Source organism: Equus caballus, chromosome 13 (assembly GCF_041296265.1).
Source record: "Equus caballus isolate H_3958 breed thoroughbred chromosome 13, TB-T2T, whole genome shotgun sequence".
Classification (NCBI taxonomy): Eukaryota; Metazoa; Chordata; class Mammalia; order Perissodactyla; family Equidae; genus Equus; species Equus caballus.
The window spans coordinates 2,413,769-2,438,694 of NC_091696.1; the positions used below are offsets into that span (position 1 = coordinate 2,413,769).

The 24,926-nt window shown below is 58.2% G+C and overlaps 1 protein-coding gene across 3 annotated transcripts in view; it reads right to left on the minus strand.

Moving 5' to 3' along the window:
• Positions 1 to 645: 645 nt before the first annotated feature.
• CARD11 (caspase recruitment domain family member 11) overlaps positions 646 to 24,926 on the minus strand; it is a 114,399-nt gene continuing 90,118 nt past the window's right edge. For 2 of the 3 annotated variants that reach the window (XM_023655183.2, XM_070231389.1), the window contains 16 exons: positions 24,388 to 24,564; positions 23,369 to 23,420; positions 21,523 to 21,605; positions 20,295 to 20,395; positions 19,352 to 19,404; positions 17,234 to 17,366; positions 16,425 to 16,626; positions 15,874 to 16,000; positions 13,400 to 13,640; positions 12,710 to 12,806; positions 12,166 to 12,261; positions 10,572 to 10,707; positions 9,437 to 9,616; positions 4,991 to 5,115; positions 3,303 to 3,418; positions 646 to 1,364 (listed from right to left, as the gene is read on the minus strand). In XM_023655183.2, the coding sequence (XP_023510951.1) occupies positions 1,160 to 1,364; positions 3,303 to 3,418; positions 4,991 to 5,115; positions 9,437 to 9,616; positions 10,572 to 10,707; positions 12,166 to 12,261; positions 12,710 to 12,806; positions 13,400 to 13,640; positions 15,874 to 16,000; positions 16,425 to 16,626; positions 17,234 to 17,366; positions 19,352 to 19,404; positions 20,295 to 20,395; positions 21,523 to 21,605; positions 23,369 to 23,420; positions 24,388 to 24,564 (2,124 nt within the window). In that variant the 3' untranslated portion in view covers positions 646 to 1,159. The remainder of the gene's footprint in view (positions 1,365 to 3,302; positions 3,419 to 4,990; positions 5,116 to 9,436; positions 9,617 to 10,571; positions 10,708 to 12,165; positions 12,262 to 12,709; positions 12,807 to 13,399; positions 13,641 to 15,873; positions 16,001 to 16,424; positions 16,627 to 17,233; positions 17,367 to 19,351; positions 19,405 to 20,294; positions 20,396 to 21,522; positions 21,606 to 23,368; positions 23,421 to 24,387; positions 24,565 to 24,926) is intronic. The other variant, XM_023655184.2, reaches the window with a different exon arrangement.

The following is a 24,926-nucleotide window of genomic DNA, read 5'->3' on the forward strand; positions in this document are numbered from 1 at the left end:
TCCTTCTCCATCCTTGCCTGACATTTCCTTGATTACCCTAGCTTCAAGGGTGGCAGGAAACTATGGTCTTTGAGCTGTGCCTCATTTGGCCATGCCCTATTGGGTCCATACCTGAGAAGTTTGCATCAAGGAGAACAATCTAGAACCCATAGGGCCTTTGCTACCCACTGTGGAGGGAAGCACAGCTTTCTTGCAGCCCCCAAGCTGCTGGGCAGTGGGGAGCCAACCTGCCAGAGCGCCTTAACCCACCGTGTTCTCTGCCTCATGCTGGATGAAGCCGGGCCGCATGTGGGAAGGTGACACACACTGAGAGACAGAGAACAGTGTGCTGGGAGGGCTGGAGTCGGGGGACACAGGGGTACAGACAGCGAGACCCCCGGGCAGCCTCTGAAAGGACGGGCCCGTCCCAGGGTGACCGTATAATTTATCGTCCAAATCAGGACGCCTCCCAGCCGAAGGGGAGCTGTTAGCGATCACGCCCAGACCCCGAGCCCGGTGTGAATCAGGCCCGTCCTGGGAAAGCCGGACATATGGCACCCTCCCTTGTCCTCCTCGGGACCCGGGGCCTGAACCCAGCCTGCAGGTCAGGAAGGTGGTGAGAGCTGAGAAACTCTGCAAACTATCAAATTAAAAAGAAAAAAGAGGTTGAAAACAAGGAAATAGAGAAGTTTTAATGCAAGAAAGATAAGAGCATGGTGCACGTTCCCCTGTCCCGCCTGGGGATGTGCATCTCACGTGTCCCAAGGGCTGAGGGGTGCCCTGGCTTTCGGGGTCCCTGCCCCACAGGGAGCACACCTGTCCCATGCATTACATTCAATTGCTGCTCCGGCTCCCGACGGGCCGCTGGCCTCGGGCCTGGCTGCGTGTCCTTTGAGGGGCCCCGCCTCCCCGCTAATGCCAGCAGGGCTGGACCGCTCAGCCAGGTCAGCCCTGGGCGGAATAAATACGCCTTGCTCCCTCCCGAGCGCGTCTGTCCCCACAGCTGCACCTGCTCCCTGGGGCTCCCTGGAGGGACTCCCCACCGGGTAGACCGAGCCCCCAGGCCGGGGTGGCCCTGCGGACAGCAGGATGCTCCCTCGCCCCCACGGCACTGCCCGGTGGTGGGGGGCGGTCCGGACGCCCCTCCCGAGCCCCCGCTCAGACTCAGGGCTGCCGCGCCTCACAGCTGGTCCTCGTCGACCCAGACGGTCTTGCGCTGCTCCTCGCCGATCTTGTCCTTGATGACGCGCAGGAGCTCCTCCACGCTGCCCCACATGTCGGCCTCCACCGTGGCGTACAGGCACGGCAGCGCCTCCAGCTCCTTCTCCTTCAGCCGGCACAGGCGCAGGAACTCCTCCTCCGTCTCGGGCCGCGGCAGCATCTTCCTGCGGGCAGAGGGCGGGGGGACACGCGGGCGGCTGTGGCGTGGCTGGGCTGGGCCCCGCGGCGTGGGCCCACTGTCTGACCCCCGGGAGAACCTCGGGAAGTGGCGCTGTGCCCACCTGGCCACCCCGTGCCGGAGGCCTCCCCAGTCCTCCCACTGAGTGCCCCCTCCCCTTCTGTGTTTCTCCATCACGTCCACCGCCTCTAGCACGCTATTAGTGCATCTATTCTGTTCCTGATGCAAATCCCAAGAGGTCGGGATTTAAGAAAAGTTTCTTTTTTAACTGTGGTAAAGTACACACAAAATAAAATTTGCCATCTTGCCAATTTTTTAAGTGTACAGCTCAGTACTGTTGAGTTTATTCACGTCATCGGGCAACCATCTCCAGAACGTGTTCATCTTCCCAAACTGAAACTCGGTCCCCATGAAACGCTGACTCCCTCTTCTCCTCCATCAGCCCCTGGTGCCCACCCTTCTACTTTCTGTCTCTGTGAATTTGATGACTCTGGGGACCCCACAGAAGTGGAATCACACAGTATTTGCCCTTTTGTGACTGGTTTATTTCACTTAGGATAATGTCCTCAAGGTGCATCCATGTGGTAGCAGGTGTCAGAACCTCCTTCCTTTTTCAAGGCTGAATAGTATTCCCTTGTCTGGATGGACCACATTTTGTTTATCCATTCATCCGTCGATGGAAACTGGGGTTGCTTCCACCTTTTGACTATTGTGAATAGTGATGCTATGAACACGGGTGTGCAAATATCTCCAAGACTCTGTTTCTGATTCTTTCTGGTATAAACTCAGAGGCGTAAGTGCTGGATCATATGGTAGTTCTATTATTCATATTTTGGGAAACTCCCACACTGTCTTCGATAGCGGCTGCACGGTTTTACATTCCCACCAGCGGGGCACCAGGCTTCCAATTTCTCCCCGACCTCACCAACGCTGCTCGTTTCTGGTGTTCGGACAGCAGCTGTCAGAGCGCGTGTGACATGGGGAGGTGGGGATTTCTGTCTCCTTTGCTCATTCATGGGCTCCCTGGTGCCTGGCACTTAGTAGGTGCTCAGGAAGTAGTTGGGGAGAGAGACCTCTCTCAGTCCCAGTTGCAGGCGTGTGCGAGGCGAGGTGGGGATCAGAGACAGATCACACCACGTGACAGCCAGGCCCCAAACCTCAGTATCACCCCGATTCCTCTCTCCCCATTGAACCCCATAGCTAACCCTTCAAAAAACTGCACAGGCTGGACCTTGAACAGGATCCAGAATCGGCCCTCTCCTCATCGCCCCCCAGAGAGGATCTGGGTCCCAGCTCTTGCCCGGGTGGTCCTAACGTCTGTGTCCACACGGCAGCCAGAGCAAGACTTTTAAGTCCTGCATCCGATCACGCAACTCCTCTGCTCACAACCTTCAGTGGCTCCCGTCTCACCCAGACTAAAATGTCACATCCTTCCCACGGCCGACACGGCCTGGCATCGTCTGGACCCCCGTCGGCTGCAAGGTCAGCTCTCACTGCTCTGCCCATCGCCCACCACACTGGCCTCCTCTGGGCTGTCCCTTCCTTGGGGTCTGGGCGCCAGCTGTGCCCTCCGCCCGGAGTGCATCTCCTGCAGCACCTGCCCGGCCCCCCTCACCGCGGCGGGTCTGCTCTGACGTCAGCTTCCTGTCTGCCTGGTCCCGCAGCGCCCATTCCTCCCTCCCAGCATCCGTCCCCTGGACATGGTCTATGAGTGTATGTTCCTGTCTCCATTGCTGGAGGTCAGGGGCCGTGTCCACCCTGGACTATGGTCCGGCCCTCAATAAGGATTCACTAAAGGGACAAGTGGGGTGGCGGTGGGGGTGGGGCTGACACAGCCAGCTGTTCTTGGTGGGAACCCCAGAGGCTTGAGGGGTGGGAGGGAGAAGGAGGGGTGCTTTAGGGCCCGGGGGTCTCGGAGCCTTACCTGAACCTCTTGATGTTCTTCTCTGACACCCGGATGAGGAGCACGATGGGGTAGATGCTGGACCTGATCAAATCTTTGGTGCAGTTGATCCCGGCCTCCAGCAGACAATGCTTGTTCTGTAAGCACAGCGGCCGGCGGTGAGTAGCGGGGCCCCTCCTCCAGCCTGATGGGTGCCTGGGGCGGGGCCTGTGATGCAGGGTCAGGCTCACGGGACAGAGACAGGGGGCGAGAGCCCTGAGTGCCACCTTGGCTGAAGTGGGGACGGACCCAAGGCGACGCCCACTCTCCACGAGACAAGGCCCCCACCCGTCCGGACACCTGGTCCCCCTCTGCTGTGCACGGCGACTGGTGATGGCAGAGCTGAGGCACCCAGCCCGAGGTGGGTCAGGCGGCGTGAGTGAGTTTTAATAAAAGTCAAAATGAGCATGGAGGGCGCCTGCTATCCTGCTCGGCCCAAGGCATCCTTGGTACTCGGCACAGGGTAGAGAACTCCTAAAAGGGGGGCGGGCTGTGGGCCCTGGGCGAATCTGCAAGGTCCTCAACCAGGGTTCCCCATGGCCCATGGGCTTGTCATTTCTATAGAAGGACAATCTCTGTTTTGCTGAAGGCGTCACTTCAGAAACAAAAACCCTGCATCAAAGTAGGACACGAATACAGCAAAGTGCACATGTTCCTGAGCATACAGCTCAGTGCATTTTCACAAACTGAGCGAGCCCGTGGGACCAGCACCCAGGTCCAGAGGTGGGGACGACCAGCCCCAGAGCCCCCCATGTTCCTTCTGGTCACTGTCCCCTCCCCGCCAGCGTGGTCACTACTGGGACTTCCAACGGCATGGATCCGTCGGACGGAATCACCTTTTCGGCTAAAAGTACCTTGGCTCCAGCCCGGCCACTCGTTTTCCATGCCCTCCGGCTGTCAGATTCCCGAAACCCCTGGTGCCCATGTTTAAAACCAAACCAACGGCTCAAGGCTGGCTGACGGCTCTGCCTGTGCTTTCCTCTGAGTGAGTGACAACATGGGGAGGGCGTGGGAATGACTGTCAGCTGGACAACAAATGAGGAGTTCCTGGCTGGGCTCCCGCTCCTGCCACCCTCAAGGTCACTGCCCACCACGGAGCAGAGCCCCCAGTCTCTGGGACAGTGCTCAGCTGCCATGGGCTGGAGCCGGGCTTTCATAAAGCCCCAGAATGAGAAAGAACTCGGTGCGCAGGGCCGATAAGGGTCACCCGGCCTGGCTCCAGAAGACTCTAAATTGCATGCAGACACCTCTCCTGCATCGCGGCCAATAACCCTTCAGATGCTCCATTTTCCCTCGTTTGGCAAACACGATACCTGTCACCCACCCGCCTCTCGCTGTCTCTCGCCCTGACATGCTCACTCTCTATCTCTGGCCCTCGTTATCACAGGCAGACACACACAGGCCTAAACAACGCGAACTGGAACACCTGCATCAGGAAGCCATCGGAAATAGAAAGTGGTTTCAAAATATAAACGCACGTCAGGGCCCGGAGAACGAGGGCGTGGAGAGAGACAGTTAATACGGGGCAGATGAGCGCGACAGGGAAAAGGAGAAAGTGTGCCTGGGGCAGGTGGGGTGGATGTGAAAGCAACTCTGCATCTGGCCCTCGTCCACGGCCCAGGTGATCGGGGGGGTGTCACCCCCAGCCAGACCCCCAGCCCCCATCTCACCTTGGCTGCCACAGCTTCAATGTTGGCGGGAACGATGCATTCAAAAGTGTTGGGGTTCTTTTCCCGGGAGTAGATGATGGTCTCTGTCTTCTGCTTCCTGAGGAACTCGTCTCTGGTGACAACATCTGCGGAGAGACGGGCCAGTCCTGAGAGCGGGACAAGGTGGCCCCATCCAGGCTCTGCCTCCCCCTCCTGGGCTCGACAGAACTCTGTGTCCAATCCCCTTCTGGCCACGTTTACATGACTCCTGTCTGCTTCACTAGACGGCGAGGCTTCTTGAGGGCAGGGTTGAAGTCACGCTTCTTCACGCTCCCCACGGCAGCCCACGGAATAGGTGTAGGGTAAACACTCATGGTTTGGCTTCTCGGCAATAAGTTTCATTACAAGGTAGCTCAGGCACCGTGGTGCAGTGTCGATCACCAGTCGCTCATCATGAAGGACTTCCTGTTCCATCCATCTGTCCACCCATCATCCGTCCATCTATCTATCCACCATCAATCCATCTATCCATCTACCGCTCATCCATCCGCCTACCTATCCATCATCAATCCATCCATCCATCTATCTATCTATCATCCATCTATCTATGCATCATCAACCCATCTATCCATCTACCCATCACCCTTCCATCTATCTACCCATCATCCATCCACCTACCTACCTACCATACATCCATCTATCTATCCATCATCAATCCATCTATCCATCTACCCATCATCCATCCATCTATCTATCCATCATCCATCCACCTACCTGCCTACCATCTATCCATCTACCCATCATCCATCCACCTACCTATCTACCATCCATCCATCTTCCTATCCATCATCAATCCATCCATCCGTCTACCTATCATCCGTCCATCTGTTTATCCATCATCAATTTATCCATCCATCTAACCATCATCCATCCATCCATCTATCCATCATCAATCCATCCATCCATCTATCTACATATCATCCATCCATCTATCCATCATCCATCTACCCACCCATCATCCATCCATCCATCTATCCATCATCAATCCATCCATCCATCTATCTACCTATCATCCATCTATCTATGCATCATCAACCCATCTATCCATCTACCCATCACCCTTCCATCTATCTACCCATCATCCAGCCACCTACCTACCTACCATCCATCCATCTATCCATCATCAATCTACCTATCATCCATCCATCTATCCATCATCCATCCATCCATCTATCTATCATCCCTCCCTCTATCTACCCATCCATCCATCCACCCACCCATCATTCATTTATCTATCCATAATCCATTCATCCATCTACCCACTATCCATCCATCCATCTACCCATCATCCATCCATCCACCTATCTACCATCCATCCATCTATCCATCATCAAACCATCCATCCATCTACCTATCATCCATCCATCTATCTATCCATCATCAATGCATCCATTTATCTACCCATCATCCATCCATCTACCTACCTACCATCCATCCATCTATCCATCATCAATCCATCCATCCATCTACCTATCATCTTCCATCTATCTATCCATCAATCCACCCACCCATCATCCATCCATCAATCTATCCATCATCAACCCATCCATCTATTCATCTCCATCCATCCATCTACGTATCCATCCATCCATCCACCCACCCATCTATTAATTTAATAATTCAACATTTATTGAAAATTTACTAAGGGTCAGGCATTAAGAATAAAAATAAGATGAAAACATAGCTGTTGTACTCGAGGACCTACAACCTAACTGGGGAGAAGAATGTGGGACACAGATATAACTTAGTAGGTGCAGTGAAGGGCTACCTATTGTGGGAGCACTGAGGAGGTGTGGCGGGAAAGGGGAGCGGGCAGACTTCCTGGAGGAGGAGTGCTCCACCACTCACTTGCTGGGTGACCCTGAATACGTCTTTAACCTTTCCGGGCCTCAGGTTCTCTGTTTGTGAAGGAGGAGGGTGGGGAAAGGCCAGGCCTGGCTGGCCGGGGGGAGCCCACATCAGCCCCTAGTCCAGCGTGCACGCTTACAGCGTGGTGGAAGTGAACCGGAAGGGATCTGGGGCGAGCCAGCAGGCGAGGAGCTCTGGGGGAATTCGGGGGAGGGAGGAAGCCTCGAATTCCTGCCCTGACAGCGCCCAAGGCCAGCTGGCCATGAATGCACCAAGGGGATGAAGGGATGCATCTGCAGAGTTCAGGGGCCCAAGTGGGATTTCAAGTCAGGCTTTTTACCAAGCCTCCTACAGGCCAGGGTGTCAGCTGAAAAGGCGTGGAGCCTCAGGGGGGAAGTGAAGTTCCTCTCCTGGAGCCTCCCTGGAGGGCATATGTGGCTCCTGGGGGTGCACACCCCAAAACGGTTCCTGCACCCAATAGCTGGGCCTGGGAGGGCCGTGCAGGCACATGGGCCCTGTTGAGAAAAGAGGTGGGCACTCCGGTGGCTGCAGCAGCTGGTGCTCAGAGAGGCTGGGCCCCTCGCAGGCCACCTGCCTCAAGGACTACCATCCTTCCTGCCCACCAACCACACCGTCTGCTGAGGCCCTCCTGGACGGGGAGGGAGCACGCTGCGGGGGCCACAGAGCCCCACAGAGCCAGCACCCTCAAGCCCTCGGGAGCTTTAGTGCCAACATTCAAGGCCGTGGACCTGGGAATCCGTGTGGACCCAGGAGGCGGGTCTGTTCCTGCTTGGACCCTTACTGTGGGGCTTCCTGAGAAAGGTCAGTGGCAAGGGCAGGGGTTCAGGCTCACGGAGGCCCATCTGGGCCAGGGATGGTGCTGACCGCTGGTTCTCAGCCTGGGCCCCACGTGAGAGCCACCGGGGGCCTTTGCATAAACTACGTGCGTGCAACGGAATGCTTCTCAGCAGCAGGAGGAGCGACGACACAAGGGATCTCAGCAACATTATATTGGGTGGAAGAAAGAGGCATACAAACGATCCCACACGGCATGATTCCATTTATAGAAAGTTCTAGAAAATGCAAACTAAGGTGTGACAGGAAGCAGAGCAACGGTGTCTGGGGCAGGAGGTGGAGGGAGGGACAGGATTGTAAAGGAGCCCCAGGGAGCTCTATGGGGGGATGCAATGCTCTCCATCCTGGTTGTGGCCGTGCTTGCAGGAGTGTACACGCTCGTGTAAACTCATTCAAGTGCACACTTACAATAGGAGCATGTTGTTGTATGTAAATGGTACCTCCAAAGCTTGCCTTAAAACATTGACACCTCTACTTCTCACCCATTAGGATGTCTATTATTAAAAAAACCCCAAAACAGAAAATCACAGGTGTTGGTGAGGATGGGGAGAAAGTGGAACCCTTGTGCACTGTTGGTGGGGTTGTAAAATGGTGCAGCCAGTGTGGAAGAGAGTGTGGCAGTGTCAAAATTAAAAAAATAAACATAGAAGGACCACGCGATCCAGCAATTCCACTCCTGGGTGTACACTCAAAATTACAAAGGGCAGAGACTGGAGCAGATACTCGCACAGCCGTGTTCACGGCAGCACTATTCACACGGCCAAAAGGTCAGCAACCGCAGTGTCCACTGGCAGATGAATGGATAAAGGAAATGTGGTCCATCCATGCAGTGGAATATTGTTCAGCCTTAAAAACGAAGGAAGTTCTGACAACACGCTCCAACGTGCATGAACCTTGAAGACAATATGCTAAGCGAAATAAGCCAGTCCCAAAAAGACAAATAGCGTGTGACTTCACTTGCTCGAGGACCTAAGAGTCATCAAGTTCACAGAGACAGAAAGTAGAAGGGTGGGCGCCAGGGGCTGGGGGAGGGGGATGGGAGTTAGCGTTTAATGGGGACAGAGTTTCAGTTTGGGAAGATGGAAAGTTCTGGAGATGGGTGGTGGGGATGGCTGCACAACAACGTGAATGTGCTCCACGCCACTGGATTGCACACTTACACAGGGTTAAAATGGTAAATTTGATGTTTTCTTTATTTTGCCGTAACTGAAAAAAAACACCCCAGACACCTGACATTTAATTGGTCTGGGGTGGGCTTGGACACCCACAGTTTTAAATACAGGCGATGCTGAGGATGATTCTAGAGAACGGCCAGGATTGGGGCTCCACGCTCTGCCGTGCAGGGTACTATCGTCGTCCCCCAGGCACACACGAGGACGCGGAGGCCCAGAGCTATAGGGTGGCTCGCCTCCTGCCTAAGGGCCCAGAGTGGGGACCCCAAGTCGAGTCTCCTGGCTGACCCCGTGACCTTTGCCCTGTCACCCTGCGTGTAAAATGGGGAAGACAAGGTCTGCTCTCCTTGCTCCCGGGGCTGCTGTGGGACAGAGGCAACTCAGAGAGGGGGGCCGCGGGAACTAAGGCTGCATTCTCCCCCGACCCGTCCACACCCAGCGCTTCTCCAGCCCCGAGGCGACGTGACATGACACCACGTGATGGAGGAGGAGTGGCGGTGGGCGGGCTCCCGGGGCGGCGTGGGGCGCTCACCTGGCTTGCACATGGTGAACTCCATGGCGCCCCCCGAGTTGAGCAGCTTCTGGACCAGCGCCTTGGCCAGCATGGTGGGCGTGAAGAGGACGGGCCGGCGGCGCTCGCAGTAGAAGGCACGCACCAGGCTGTAGGGGATCAGGCTGAACTTCTTGCCGAGGTCGCTCTCAGGGTCCAGCTCTGGGAGAGGACAGCAAAGGACCTGCTGTGAGACCCCTGCCCGCCCGGCGGGGTTGGGCGGCACGGAGACCCTGGGTGCCCTCTGGGGAGCCTTGAAAGTGTGTCGGCTGACTGCAAGCCCACGGGCTCAGGATACCCTTTGGCCATCTCCAGAACGTTGATGAGGTGACCCGTGGGCCGGGCCCCATTCTGGGAGCTGTGGTGACAGCGCTGACCCAGGCAGAGGGGGGCCCTGCCTCTCGGTGCTTTTGTGTCAGGGGGTCGGTGGTGGCGGGGAGCAGACAGAGGCGTGTAACGCACACACACTGATCACTTTGGCCGGCGCTGGGCTCCGAAGAAGGGGCCTGGGGCAGGACGGTCAGTGATGGCTTCACTGAGGAGAGGCAGGGACTGAGTCCGGCACCCAGAGAAGGAGCCCGGCGAGGAGAGCTGGAGCAAGAGCGGGCTGGGCAGAGGGCAGGGCGGATGCAAGGAGAGCGAGACCAGCGGACTGTCCCTTTACTCCACCCGGCCCCCCGAGCCCCGCCGAGCCGTCCCAGCCCTGAAGCCCCAGGTCCTCCTGTGGGAGGAGGGTTGGTTTGCCATCAGCAGGGCCTTCCACAGGGCACTGGGCACTGGGCGGCCCCTCGCCAGCTTGATGAATGGCAAGAGGCACGCAGAGGGGAGAGAAATCAGTAAGTGACCACCTGACAGCAAACAGCTCCAATTAACATGGGCATCTGGGCTCACACCAACCATAGCCAGTGTTAGTTAGGGGCGAGCTTGGCGGGACGCTGCCCCCGGGGGCTGTGTGGTCCTCCCAGCCAAGGCCAGGCAGCTCATCCCCAGGTGGCATCCCCCATTTTGAGGAAGCACACATCCCAGTCCCGTTGAAGGGACCCATGTGGCCCACCGGGACCTGTGAGGCCACGGGACCTGCAGGAGGTGGGGAGGGGCCAGGCAGCCAGCGCCCTACCTTCCTGCTTCTCGGTCAAGAGCTTGGTGGCATCCAGCGAGGACCGGGCCAGGCTCCCCAGCGGGCTCCCCGAGACGATGCGCACCCGCTCGTTGCTGTTCATCCGTTTGTACTTGTTCTCAGACCTGCTGACGAACTGGAGGACACGGGGGGGGGGGGGCAGAGGACGGCTTCGAACCGGATCGAGCCGCCTCCACCCGGGCTCGGGGAGGCTCTTTTCGGGTCCCAGCTCTGCCCCTGGGGCCAGGGTCAGTCGCCTCCCCTGTACAAACAGGAGACACCCAGCAGGTCGCCCGAGTCCTTTGGATGTTGGGGATGTCAGCGTAGGGAAATGAGCGAATGAACGCCACTCTCTCCCCCACAACCAGGCAGGAAGCCTGCTGGGGGCTGGCCCTGAGCAGACCCTCAATGAGGCCCCCCGATAATCCTTCTGCCTTCTGGGGGACCTGTGGGTGCAGCCCACGTGGGCCCACGGGCACCTGGAGTGGCCCAGCTGTGCCGCCCCAGCTCCCAGCCCACAGACTGCCCGCCTGGTGTGTGCGCGCAGAATGACTTCGTCTCCTGTGACACCGTGCTCTCCACGCCCCCTGCCTCGGTATCCCCGAGTCTTCCGGTGGGGGGAGGCCTGTTTTCTTCTACAACTCAGAGTTGGGTCCTGGAGGGCGGAAAGGGACGCCCCAGCGGTGGGCATGGAACCGGGCTCCCGCCATACTCCATGGGCTCCTTTGGGTCTCACCATGTCCTCCTTCTGCATGGAGCAAAGTCCAGGAGCCGGGGGGACCTCAGACTTTGCCAGGGCTCCCTTCCACCTCCGGGAGTGTCTTTCTGCTACCTGTCTGTGTCTACCTGGGTTTTAGGGTCACACCATTAACCACCTCTTGGGGTTCCCTCTGTTCCATCATAGGATGGAGCAGTGGAGGGATCATGCTAGCTCCACGGAGGCCAACATAGGAACAGCCTCAGCGGGCTACATCTTAGTAATTACTCCCTCAGCTTCTGTCAATTGGTGATGGAGGAAATGGCCACACAGAATGCTTCTGCATTTATATGAAACTGTTTCTGAAGTTATCCTCCACTATGCTGTTCGATGTCTTTTGTATAATGGTCCATGCCCCCCCCTCCCCCCCCCAAATTACTTTAGAATTAAATACAAGGGAAAAATTCTTTCTGGTCCTGAAGAGCTAAAACGTTTCTGTGGTCAGAAAAGATTTAAAGAAGCTGCTGGGTTTCCCTTTTTCCCTTGGCTGCCAGGATGCTCGAATTTAATGCTCCATCTGAGGGACAGAACTGACCTGGATATCTGCAATGTTTACTGATACATTGTTTCTGATTCTTCTTTTAGTACTTGAACAATCGAGTTGCTTAAGTATCTTTTGGCCTCAAATCTTTTCATGACAGCAGGGTTTGCTACTGTCTCCCAACCTGCCACCTGGATAAAATGTTGTGGGAGATATGAGGTGCAGTGAAAAGGTGTGAGTGGTGTGCAGATGCAGAACACCGCTATTCTGATACAGGCTTCTCTTCTGGGTAGGGAGAGGGCAGAGCCACAGCAAAACGGGGTTGAGAAGTCAGTCGGTGCTCTGGGGAGCTTTACCTGAAGGAGTTGGCCAAAGAGGAAACTTGCTCGCGAGAGGCGGGGGCTGACCCGGGGGTCACTGGTGGAAAGCGGCTCTTCAGGTTGCAGGGTGTTCTGAAATCAGTTCAGCCATCGGTCAGACCGCTGGGCTGGGCAGGACGTGCCAGCACACTGACGCCATGGGGAAGCAGAGACGTGCCCCCAGACCCGCTCCGTGCTAAAGGCGGAGGAGCCCCAGGCACGGGTCAAAGTGTTCCAGATGGGGAGCAAGCCTGGAAGGGTACGAGGAGCCCCGAGACTTGTTCCAACAGAGACCAGAGACAGCGGAGGGAAGGCCTGCAGCCCAGCCAGACTGAAAACCGGCTGGGCCATCACTGTCGCTTTAAAGTCAGAGGCCGTGGGAGGACAGAGGGTGGGGCTCCTTCTGGAGGGGCGTCCCACTCCGGAGGCACCAAGTCCCCTGAATCCATCGTCCCAATTAGATTAATGGCTCCCACTTATTATTCCTCAACAGAGACCCCGGGAGGTGGTTTGAAGCCGGCAGGGCCGCTGGGTGACCTACCCGGAGGGTCCTCAGGGTGTGGTGGGCCGTGTCCGCCTCCTCCCGGCTGCCCTTGTGCATCAGACGCTGCAGCTTGACCAGGAGGAGCTGCTGGGCTCTGGGGAGGCGAGAGGGGAGGGTGAGGCTCAGGGGTGAGCTCGGGGAGGGGGCGTGTGCCCAGCCCTGCGCAGGGTGTGAGCGTTGAGCCCCAGGGGCACCCCAGGGAACACATGGTGCCTTGAATCTGGCCTTAAATCCTGCCTCCAGTGCTGACTCTGCAGGGCCGTGGCAAAGTCACCTAACCCCTCTGACCTCAGTTTCCCCATCTGTGAATCTGGTCTGCTGATGCTGACCTCGCAGGGCCGGCCTGAGCAGCTTTCCAGACACCTGGTGTGCCCAACCAGGGGAGGCGGATGCTCAGCCCTGGGCGGCTACTGCTCTGTACTTACGTAAAGAGGTTGGGAGATGGCCGCCTGTAAAGAAGTGACTAGGGAACCCAAAAGAGCATAAAACTGAAGCTGTCCAGGAACGACAGAAAGGAGGCGCTCTGAGATTTACTGGTGAAATGGGATTTTAGAGAGCAGCATCCCCGGAGAGCCTTCCAGGAGGAGTGGGGAACGGGGGACCTCACTGGTCAACAGGCACAGGCTCCCCCTCCAGCCCCTTTGCCGAGCTCCACACCCCCCAGCCCCGCCCGGGTTCCAGCCTCACCGGCTGTAGCTGGGGATGGTGCCCATGTCCAGGTCGTGGTCTGTGAAGGGGTCAACCCGCGCGCACAGCCACTCGTGCCTGTCCTGGTACATGGTGTCGCGGACGTGCACCACGTCATCGCACTTCAGGGACATGGAGCAGGCGTCCAGCTGGCTGGAGATGTTCAGGTTCAGCCGGATGTAGAAGGAATCCCCCGACGTGATCAGGCCTTCCTCCATGTCCTTCAGCAGCTTCCGGTATCCTGTGGCAGGAGAGCAGGTCAAGGATGCACCAGCTGTCCATCGGCAAAGGGCCTCCTGTCACTAAGAGGCCCCCAAGAACAAACTCCCTCACTCTGTCACCCCCAGATAACGCACCCACATGATACACTCCTCTTAGAGTTGGTGGCTAGAAAAAAGCCTGTCCCCCCTGATCAATGAGTAGTGGGTCACTTATGGGTTTCCCTTTTTGCCTTGGCTGCCAAGAAGCTCAGAGAGAAATTCTGTGCCAGGTTGCTGCAAATCTAGAATCTTTGTACAGTCTCCAGGCCTTTCCCACCATCACACGGAATGCGCATGATTTTTGTTTTTCTTTAATTGCTGCGCAACTTATGTACAGTAAGCTGCATACATTCTTAAGTCTTCAGTTTGATGAATTTTTGCAAATGTGTATACCCGGGTAACCACCACCCAGAACCCTCTCTCCTGTCCCCTCTCTGTTAACACTCTTCACGGTAACCACTCTCCAGGCTGGCTGTGCCTCACTCCATAGAAATGGAACCAACAGTATGTGCTCTTCCACGTCTGGCTTTGATTGCTCAGTACTGTGTCAGTGAGATTCATCCGTGATGCTGCGAGGTAGCACCCTGTGTTCTTTTTCATTGCTGTATAGTATTTCACACGGTGTTGATTTATCCTTTCTCTGGTGTGCACATTTGTGCCGTTTCCATTTTTTGGTTATCATGACTAACTCTGCTATGAACCTTCTCACACGTTCGTATCTTTTGGCGGACATATGTACTCATTTCTCTTGGATACATTCAAAAGAAGCGGAACTCCCAGATCATTGATTATGTATATATTTAGCGTTAGTTGATGTTGCCAAATGGTTTTCCAAGGTGGCAGGACCATGGCAAATGTTGTTTTAACCTTATTTAACCCAGTCGTCTTTTAGGATAAATTTTAACAAATCTCTATGGTGGGAAGCAGGGCCTAAAGCATGAAAGCAATAAAGGCAGCAATGTGTACGTCTGTGACATAAATCCGTAATACAAACCCCAAAATCAGTGCCACAAGCAGAGAACCGTGTAACACGGTGGGGGCTAAGACGGCCCAGAAAGAGCTTGTCGAACATCAACCCCACACGTTCCAGGGAGATCTGAGCCAGCGGGCTGTCTGATCAATGTGTGTGGAGAAATGGGGGGTTCCCAGTCGGGTCCTTCCCACCCAGCTGGTCGGGGGTCAACAGGCAGCGCCATCTGAGCTCTCCGCCACCTGGGCGGAAAGGCCCTACCAACAAGGCTCTGCCAAAAGCATCCTTTCTTTCACTGGATTCCAGACTGCGGGCTATGCTGCTGGACAACTCGGGGGGCACTGTTCACATTGTGTCCCGTGGCACTGCTGGCCAGTGGGCAGGGCACTGCCCAGAGACTTTCTGCTAGGCTGCAAGGCCAGGCCCGGGAGAGGGCGGGAGTCTGGGTCCTGTGTTTGGGGACAGAGCATCATTATCATCTTCTGCCCCGACCAGGCCCTGCCGGGAAGGAGCGGGGACGAGCAGGCAGCCGTGGGAACGGCTAAAGAGAAAGTGGCTATTTATGCTCTGTTGAAACATTCATGAGCGCTGGTGGTTAAAAATAAGATCCAGCTGCAGAGATAATCATGCAGGAAAAAACCCAGAGGTGAGAATGAGAACTCAGACGCTGGCAAATGGAAGACAGAGCTCAGAGCTCCCTGCCGGGGAGTCTTGGCCGAGAGAGCAGAGGCAAGATGCAGAGGCTGCCGGGGGCCAGACGAGCAGGTGGGGCGAGGCCTGGCTGTCCTGCAGCCGGGAGCTCAGAGTAAAAGGCCCAGCCCACGATGTGGCTCAGAGGACCTGCTGGTGCCGGAGTGGCTAGCCCGGAGCCGTGGCCCACATCCCGGCTGAGAAGCCCGAGAGGGCACGCAGACTTCAGCCTGGTGGGGAGAGGGGCAAGGTGGGCCAGGCCGGTGTGCAGCCATGGGCTGGGGGCCCTGGCCCCCTCCTGCTGGGTCCGGCAGTCAGTCCACTGTGGCTGGGTGTGCTGCTTGCCCCAGGGCAGGTGTGCGCACCTGTGCTCAGGTGCATCTCCCTTCTGGCCTGCTGTCCCACGCCTGCCCATGAGATCCTCCAGAGGGAGCCAGGACCAGCTCATCCATCCCGCTGAATGGACAAGCAAGATGAAGATGTTTGTCCAGGGTCTCGCCCCACCTGGCGGCCTCCCAGCCGTGGCCAAGGGCAGGAGCGCATGGCGGCCTCACCTTCCTGGTTGACCTTGTAGTGCAGAGTGATGGGGCCGCTGCACCTCTGGATGGTCCAGTGCGCCTCCTCCTTCGTGCACGTATCCAAGGGGACGCTCTGCTTCTCGCCTCTGATGCAGCCTTCTAGCTAGAGAGCAAAGACACACCGTTTTTCCTGGGCTCCGCGGGGCAATGAAAGCCTCTCTCCCCCCCCACCGACTAGTTCAGCGATGGCCACAAGGAAGAAAGCACCCCTCTTAAACGGGGGCTCCCGTCCACCCCCCGGGGCACGCGTGTGCAGGTGTCTGCACGTGGCACGTGCAGAGGCAATAGAAACACAAGCGAGGAGCTGCAGAGAAAGGCCTGGAGAGGGACTTGTGGCAAGGAGCTGATGGCCCTGCCACCTCCCAGCTCCCTCCTGCTGGCCGGGAATCCGCAGCTTAATGCAAGGCTGCGGGTGGGGGTGGGGGCTTGTCCTCTGTCAGCAGTAGGTGTGCAGACGGTGTGCAAACGGAGGGAAAGCCACGGGCGCTTAGGCTGGGCTGCCACCTTCCCCAGCCCCAGCCCCTCACCAGCAGCAGCTGTTGGCCCTCATGCAGGCCCGCCTTCTCGGCCAGGGAGCCCGGCTTGACCGAGTGGACGAAGCTCCCACGCGCGTTGCCCCCGAGCAGGGTGAGCTGGGAGATGAGACCGTCGCCGTTCAGCGTGGTGTGCTGCACCGAGGGCCCGGGACCCCGCACGTGCCCCACGGACGTGACAGACGGCCGGAAGGGTCTGCGTCAGGATATAAAAGAGTGGTTAGGTGGCTCTCATGAGGACACCGCTTCCGGGACACAGCAGGGGGCGGGACTCGGGGCGCAGCCTCCTGGCTTCCTCGGACGCCCTGGGAGCGGCAACAGCAGCTGCTGTCAGTAAGAGTTGCAACTGGCTCCTGCTGTCAAAACACAGACAGGAAGCTGAGCCGCCCTCCTGGCCGCAGTGGCCACAGGGGGACATCATCACTGTGAGACCTGGGGTCATGCACAGGGCTGACCTTCTGCATCGGCTGGGCTGCCCGGGTGCACTGGCTACCCTGCTCCTTCTCGTGGACCAGAAGGGCGGCTGTGGGCGTGGCCCACTGGGCTTTGATGGGTCACAGGTGGGGCCCGGGCCAGTCAGACATGGGAGTCCCCCTACCTTGGCTCTACCAGGCTGTGTGGCCCGGGGCAAGGCCCTTCCTCTCTGGGCCTGATCAGGGTCAGGCCAAGTGACTTCTGACTCTGAGACTCTGATTCTAGAATTCGGGAGTGACATGGATGGTCCACTTTGTGGGGGACCCAGAGGGTGAGTGGCCTTTACCCTGTCCCCCACCCTGGCTTCCCCTTTCCCATGACCATGGTACCTTTCTAGAGAGAACTTCCTGAACATGAGGTTGACCTGCTCCAGGTCATAGGCGTCCAGGCCCTCGGACTGGTGGGAGGAGGAGGAGGAGTGGATGGAGGGGGGGCCAAAGGAGTAGCGCTCGTGACTGTCATCTGCAAAGGAGTGAGGCGCCCGTCAGGACCTGGGAGTGGCCAGGGGTGGCCCGAGGGCGGCCCCTGGACTGGCTGGGATGGCCAGGGGAGGCAGGCCAGGGTCCTGGCTGCAGGCTAGTCTGGTGGCTCTGGTCCCTGCCCCTCCCTGCTAGCCTCCTGGGAAATTCTAAGCACCCCGCCCCCCAACGCTGGGCGAGGAAGCTGCATCAGAGTCAGCTGGTCCCTGAGGCCCCCCAGGGGCATAGGGTCGGGTCTTTGAATCCTCTCCAAGAGAGCTCGTCTCCTGCCTCCAGGAGTCCCCTCTTAGTGGGAAGCGTCACCAGCAATCAGGATCTTAAGACTCCTTTTTGCATCCGGAAAAGGGGTCTCCATTAGCAGGTGCCGGTCCTGGTTTGTAATCGGGGTCCGTATTTTCATTTTGGGACCACCTTAGGTCTCACCACCATCTACCGGCTTCTTGGCCTATGGGACGGGGCGGGGCTGGAGGAGCAGAGTCTGGACCGAGCACAGAAGCACCCCCTCTCTCCTGAACTCAGTGAGACCCCGAGGACCCAGGGAACGACACCCCCTCCACACAGCTCAGGCTGCTGGGATGGACAATCTGCAAACCCTGCTCTGGGCTGATAACAGAGGCTTCTCTGCACAGGGAATCTGTCCCGACATTGCAAAATGCTTTGGACGGCTGCCCAGAATTCTCTCCCCAGCTCTCCCCTTTCCAAAACTCCTTCAATTCTTCTTATTACCCAGCTTCCATTAGGTGCTAACCTCTCTTTAACACTTGATAGCTTCTGATGGTCCCCAATTAAAGAGAGCCACTAATCTTCCATTTTATCTGCTGGCAGCTGAGCTGGCGGGGGGGTGGAGGCAGCATTGGGGGAGCCCCAGAACCGAGGGGGCTGGCAGGCCACACCCAGAGGATTCAGAGCCAGGCTCCATGCTGCTGGCTCTGTGGGGGCCAGGGGACGCTGCCACCATCCTGAGGCACCGAGCCATCTCCTGAGAGGCCCGAACCCTTCCTGCTCCCCTCGCTCCTGCCCGCCCAGTCAGATGCTCTCGGTATGTGCATTGGCATCTGTCATCCCCACTGGTCCGCAGCTAGACTGCCGCAGTCTCTGCCATAGCAAGGACTTGGGGACATCTTTGTGTTCTGTGCATCTGTAACAGGGCCTGGCAAAGTGTGGAGGCTCCAGGTCTGCTGGGCTGAACTGGGCCTCCCCGGCTGTAAGGGGTGGGGGCCGGCGCCACGCGCTCATTGTCTCCCTAGGGACTGAGCCCTTGTTCCCGCCTCTCTGCACCGCGTGTTCCGGGGCCAAGGGAACATCCCCTCCATCGTAGGGGATGGCCGTTTTAGGACTACCACACACGCTCCATCTCCCCGGTGCCTGCCCGCCCCACACCTCCAACTTCAAGGGAAGAAAAGGAATCCTAATTGCCACTCCCCCCTCAATTCTAGCCTCCTCCCCCATTCCTACTGCTCGTCTCGTTCGGGCTGGTTAACAGAGGGATTCTTAGGTGGTCTCCTTGCTCCCAGCCCACCCTCACTCTACTGCTCCTGAATCTCGCCAAGGCTCTGTTTCTTCATCCCTCAAATGGGGGTAACAATAGATTTCTGCAAACAGTTGCTGAGAGTCAAAGGGGACCAGGCACGCAGGGCGAGCGCGGCCGCAGCGCGTGGCTACAATCATGAGAGCCGCTCTCTTAAAAGCTCAGACCTGACTCTTCCTGCTCGGCAGCTGGATGGCCCCAACCGCCTCCAAGACAGAGGACGGCTCCTCAGGGGGCCTCCGGCCCAGGCAGCGCATCACCAGCGCCTACCTTCCGTGTGCACAGACAGCACTCGAGCACTGCTTTCTTGGGATCTGTCCCACACAGTTTCCTGAGGACCCACTATGTGCAGGTCAGGGTGCGGGCAATGCAGCCCTGTTCTTGTGGATGGCAGGCAGCCCCTGCACCTGGAAGGCCTCCCACATTTGCCAGGTACCTACCGTCGAGGTCTAGGGCATCGAATCCACCGCTGTCATTGTCCTCTTCGATCGTGCTGCAAGACACAAGGGAGGGACGGGGGAGCTCCTGTGTGCATGCACGTGGTCAAGGGAGGGGGAAGATTCTGGAAGGTTCCGGCCTTCTGAGAGGCGTTGTTTCTCAGAGGGCAGGGTGGGTGGGAGAGGAAGGTCAGCGGGTGGGTGGAGGATCATGGACCAAGGCGGGGTTGGACGCTGTGCTAGGAGGGCAGGGCGGCCCCGGCAGCCTGCGGAGGCCACATCAGCCAGTGTGCGGAGCGGCAGGAAGAGCTGGGGAGTAGAGCGGCCGACAGCCCGCCTGCGACTTCCCACTCACTCTTCTTTGACACAGAGAAAGAACTGCATAGCCATCTGTGCTCGGATGGGCTGCACTGCGTGATGGGCGTAAAATCAAGGAGCCCCCTGAGATGGCACTGGATGGGAGCTGTGGGTCCAGCCCTGCCAGAAACCACCCAATGGTCTCTGACTTCGACTGTGATACGCCAACTATCTGGCCGATTGGAAACATCTCGATGCCCAGGTGTACCTCCACTGTCGTTGTACTAGTCGGGGGCTCTGATGGTTTACAAGAGGTGGGTTGGGGGGAGAGGGAGCAGGAAGGGAGAGGCCATTCATAGTGTCAATCAATCTTTGGGAGAAAAAGCCAAGCCCCAGGGTCATTGCAATGAGGAACTTGATTTCTGGGCAGCAGGGGGCAAAGTGACGTAGGTTTTGTCATTGGATAGCTAGCTGGGTGACTCTGGGAAAGCCACACGTCCTCTCTGAGCCTCAGTCTTCTCCTTATAAAACGGGCACCATCCTGCCTACCCTTCCAGGTTGCCTCATGGACAGCTGAGTTAGTGAGTGTAGAGTGGCCCCTGAGGGTTCCAGGAAAACATCCCGCCTCCTCCCTCCACCTGTCACCCACCTCCGAGGAGGCGCGTCTTCCTTATAGCGTCTGACGATGGAGTCATTTCCTGGGGGCTCGGCAGTGATCGACATGATGCTGGAGCGGCTCCGATGGGGCTGCTTCAGACACACACACAGACGTGTTACGCGCCTCCGCGGGCATAAATATTATATACACAGGGACTAAATTTAACTTAGATGCGTCCCCGCCTCCGAGGCAGGCAGTGTGGGCACAGCAAGCTGGTGTTCAGCGGCGACCTTGGCCGGAGAAGGCGCGTGCTCAGCCTGGGGAGGCTGCAGCCGCCGAGCTGGGTGCACATCTGCTTGCACATCTGCTTGCCTCGGGAGGGGGCAGGGAGGATGCGGGCGGGAATCGCCGGGGCTCAGGGGCCTCACGAGCTTTGGGAGCACAGGCTGAGCTCCATGTCCCCTGGGCTGCGCCTGCCTTGGGCACTTGCTCTGGATGAGAGGAAGACCTGCAGGCGTGGGGTGGTGGGGGCAATGGATGCCACCCCCCTGGACAGCATGGCTGCTGGAGGGTGACCCTCTGGAACAAGGCCCACTGGCTTCTGGCAAGGGCTGCCTTAAATAAAAGGCCTGGATTTCGCCCCCAGAGCTGCAATCAGACAGGAGTCACTCGTGATCAAATCTCGCCTCCCCAGGGCCTGATTTTGGCAGCTGAGCTGACAAGCTTCCCAGGGCTTCCCCTCGGGGTTAGAATTTCCAATCCCACACCTTCTGCTGCCTGGCTGCGGGGAGTGACACTGGATCAGTGGTTGGGACCCTGCCAGGCCCTGCCCAGGTGTGCTGGAGCCGAGGCTGGGGGGCGCTGGACCCGGGGGGAGGGGGCACTTTGCTCTGCACCGTTTGAGGCTCCAGCTGCTGACGCCCCCGCCCGCCGCCCGCCCGCCGCCCGCCCACCCGCCTCCCCAGGCTGCTGGAGTTGCCAGGGGCTGAGAAGTTGCCGCAGAATTTTCATCCGCCTGTGCAATTCACTACAGCCCCTCGGAGGCCCATCTCTTCCTCCCACCAAGTGTTAAATTGGGAGAGGAGGCGGCAAGAAGGTGTAAATACATCGTGAGGCTGTGGAAACATCTTTAAATAAACATAAGGAGGGCCTGGGCTGCAGCCCCAGAAGGGGGGTGATGCTGTTCACAGGCTGGCTTGCAGAGGGAAGCTGGCGGGGTGAGGGGAGGCAGGGCTGGGGCCTGAGCCGGAAGGCGGATGGTGGGGGGACCACGGCTTACCATCTTGGAGAATGAGTTGGTGATGGGCAGGGATCTCGAGGAGCTGGGGCTGATGTCCACACCTTCTTCTTCATGTCCTCTCCCTGTCCTCGTCGAGTCGGGGCAGGATGCAGAGAGGGAAAGGGGATTTGAAGGGCACTGAGCACGTGGGAGCTGTCCTCTCTCCCATGGGGGCTTCCGTGCTCTCGTTTCCCCTTCCGACTGTAGGCTCCTGAAGGGGAGCCTGGTCTTGTTCGCCAGCATGTCCCTGCCCCCAGCCAGGGCCGGGCCCAGGGTGGCCTCAGTCAAGGCTGGAGGCTGTCATTTGTCTCTGAGGACCCAGGTGGCGTCCCCAGCTGGCACTCTGGGTGGAATAGCAGAAACTGGGAAGGCATGTCTCTCGCGGAGCAGGGACTGGCCCTGCCAATCACCCCATCCTCAAAACGGATCCCACTGTCCCTACTAAATGGGACTGGCCCATCACGGACTGAGGCCAATGAGGGCGCTTTGTCGCCTCCTCAGGGAAGGCCCGGCACCCCTCCTGCTCCTTCAGGGCTGTCTGGGGCTTCCTGCACATATCTCTTGGCCCTCGTCTTGCTGCAGAGGAGGGGCTGGCTTTCCCACCCGTGTGCCACGCCTTGCTGAGCATGCATGTGTGCGTGTGGTGTGTGTGCACAGACACACACGCATGCACCTACATCTGTGGCCACCTCGAGGGACAAACTGCATGTTGCACATTCCTGACCCCGGTGCCTTGCACTAGGCACCCGGCAAAGGCTGGGTGAGGAGCGAAGCCCCATCATCCTGCTGCCCCTTGCCCTCTTCTTGGCACAAACGCCCTCTCTACTTCCCGCAGGCCTCAGGCCCTTCACGCCTCCCTTCTGATGAAGCAGCTCCCAGCGACCTCTGATCCAGCCGCAAGGGAAGGGGATGGCACCCAGCTCTGGGCTCCACCTTCCCCGGGTGCCCCACCTCTGCCCTCCACCAGGCCCAGGGAGGGCAGCCTACAGCCCAGATCCTACCCTTCACGCCCCTGCCTCCTCACCGCCCCTCGGGGGGATGAGGTCCATGAACCCGCCCTGTCCGTCTGCCCTATCAACCTCTGCAGTCTCACGCCCAGCTCTGTCCCGCTCTGAGCTTTTCACACTGCACTTGCCGGGCCCCACGTCCCTGTCTCTGCTCCCCGCTCTGTCCTGGGTGCCCTTCTGGAGACTGTGTCCATTGGCCAAGAGTCTCCCTTTTCCGGTCCTGGTCTAGATGTCCCCTACTTGACATCCCTTCTTTATTCTTCTTCATCCTTCCTCCAACCACTGTCTCGTGGGCATCCAAAGCCACTTTCTACTCCTCACTGATGGCCCTGCCTGAGTACTTGGACCTGCCGGCACCTGGCACACAGCAGGTGCCTGATTCACCTGGGCAAACCCCCGCTGGCCATTGTCACTCCCAGAGTCCCCGTGAGAGGACCCTGGAGACAGCGTGTCTTGGAGAGCCCGGGGCTCACAGGTGACCCGGCTGCCTCCCACGCCCGGAGTGCCCGGCCAAGAGCCTGGGAGGAGGGTCGAGCAGTCCTCTGGCTGACAAGCCAAGAGCAGAAATGCAAAGTTCAGCTGAAGCATCAGGGCCTCTGAACGGAGGCACGGGGAGGCGCAGGGTGGCCGGAACCACAGACGCGAGGTTTCCATGGTTGGGGCTCCTGCCCCCTCTGATGACAGTGAACATTAATTACTACCTGGATGCCCCGCCACTCAGGGGTCCCTGAGGCCCAGCCCAGGTTCACTTGGCAGGATTGACGGCCACGATGGGAGAAACAGATGGACCGAGAGAGTCAGAGTGACAGACAGGAGAGGGATCTGGGGGTCTCACTAACCTTGAAAATCTGCTGTGCGCTTCAGGCTGATGGGAGATTTGGCTCTCTGCAGCTGAACAAGTGGAGAGGGGAGGGGAGAAGACAGAGGACACACATCAAACACGGCCTGAGACACATGTCACCAGAGCGAAGGAAAAAATGAACGGAGGCGAGCGCATGCTCCCTTGTCCTGTGGCCGCCGGATCACAGGAGGCCAGCAACGCCCGTCTCCGGGAGTGGCAGTGGCTGGCACAGACAAGCTCTCCCTGGGGGCTGTGGTGTGGCTTGGAGGGTACAAGGGCTGAGAGTGGCAGAGGGGGACAGAGCGAGCGGGAGTGGGAGGCTGAGCAGAATCAGGGACACGATGCAGGGGACTTTTCAGGAAAGGACAAGGTTTGCGGGTGGCTGCCCGGCCACCCTCAGCACGAGGCAACAGCAGTGCCCCAGCTGGCCTCCAACGTGCTGTCCTGGGGCTTCTGGCTCCACGTGCGCAAAGAGGGGGTGGGGTAGAGGCACTGTCAGGCCCTGTTGGTCACGGCCGCTCTCATGTGAGATGGTCTCACTCATTCACTCACTCAATGGTTCATTCCTCATCAGGGGTCAGCCATGTGCCATGGAAGGCACTAGAGACTGAGCAGGGCAGAGGGGGTTAGCGCTGGCTGCTCCCCAAATGGTGCCTGTCCCCAGCCATTAACATCAGTGAGCTCGTGACAGGCACTCGATACCTATTTGTTGAACAAACAAAATGAACTGGGAAATAATGCTGATTTCATCCTCTCTCTCTTTCTCCTTAACTTCCGTTACATTTACACGAGATGAGAGAATTGGTAAAGACGAGTCCAAAGCATGAGCTGGCAAGATTTCTGTCTCTAGGGCTGAAACGGGTCGAGTCGCGTGTGGGGTCTGAGACCCGCACCAGAACCACACGTGGCCGTGCTGGGTCCTTGCCGGTCCGCAGCGGGGCTCCCAGCTCCCCAGGACCCGATCTGGCAAGAGCCTGACGGTGGTGGCGGAGCCACGCCCCCTCCGCCACACGGTACCTGGATGCCTTTCAGATTCATCCTGCGCTTGGGCGGGTGGTAGGGCAGGAAGTATCTGCTGTCTTCCGGCGACTCCTCTGAGGTGGAGGAGTCGTCAGCTTCCTGGCCGTTGGTCCTGGGGCTGGCGTCCCCAAAGTTCTGAGAGATGATGGTCACTGGCAGGTTCCTGGGCAGGCTCTGAAGACAAAGACAAAGCCAGTGCTGGCGACTGGGCATGAGGAGCAGCCGCCAGGCAGAGGAACAGCTTTGCTAATGGTGCCATCATCCCCTCAGGCACCCAAGCTTGCAACCCAGGACGGCCTGCTCTTTGTTCCTGACCCCCAGCATCCACCTGGACGCCAAGGCTTCTCAGTCTGGTGCAACTCTCCTCCTCACGAGCCTCCTGTCCCTACTCACCTCCTGCCAGGGGCCTGGGGCCACCCTCGTCTTCATTTACAGCAGTAAAGGGATTGCCCCCTAGATCTGATATGTCACCATCATATTTCCAATTTTCAGCCCTGTGCCCAAGCTACAAATGTAAAAAATATTGCCCAACGACG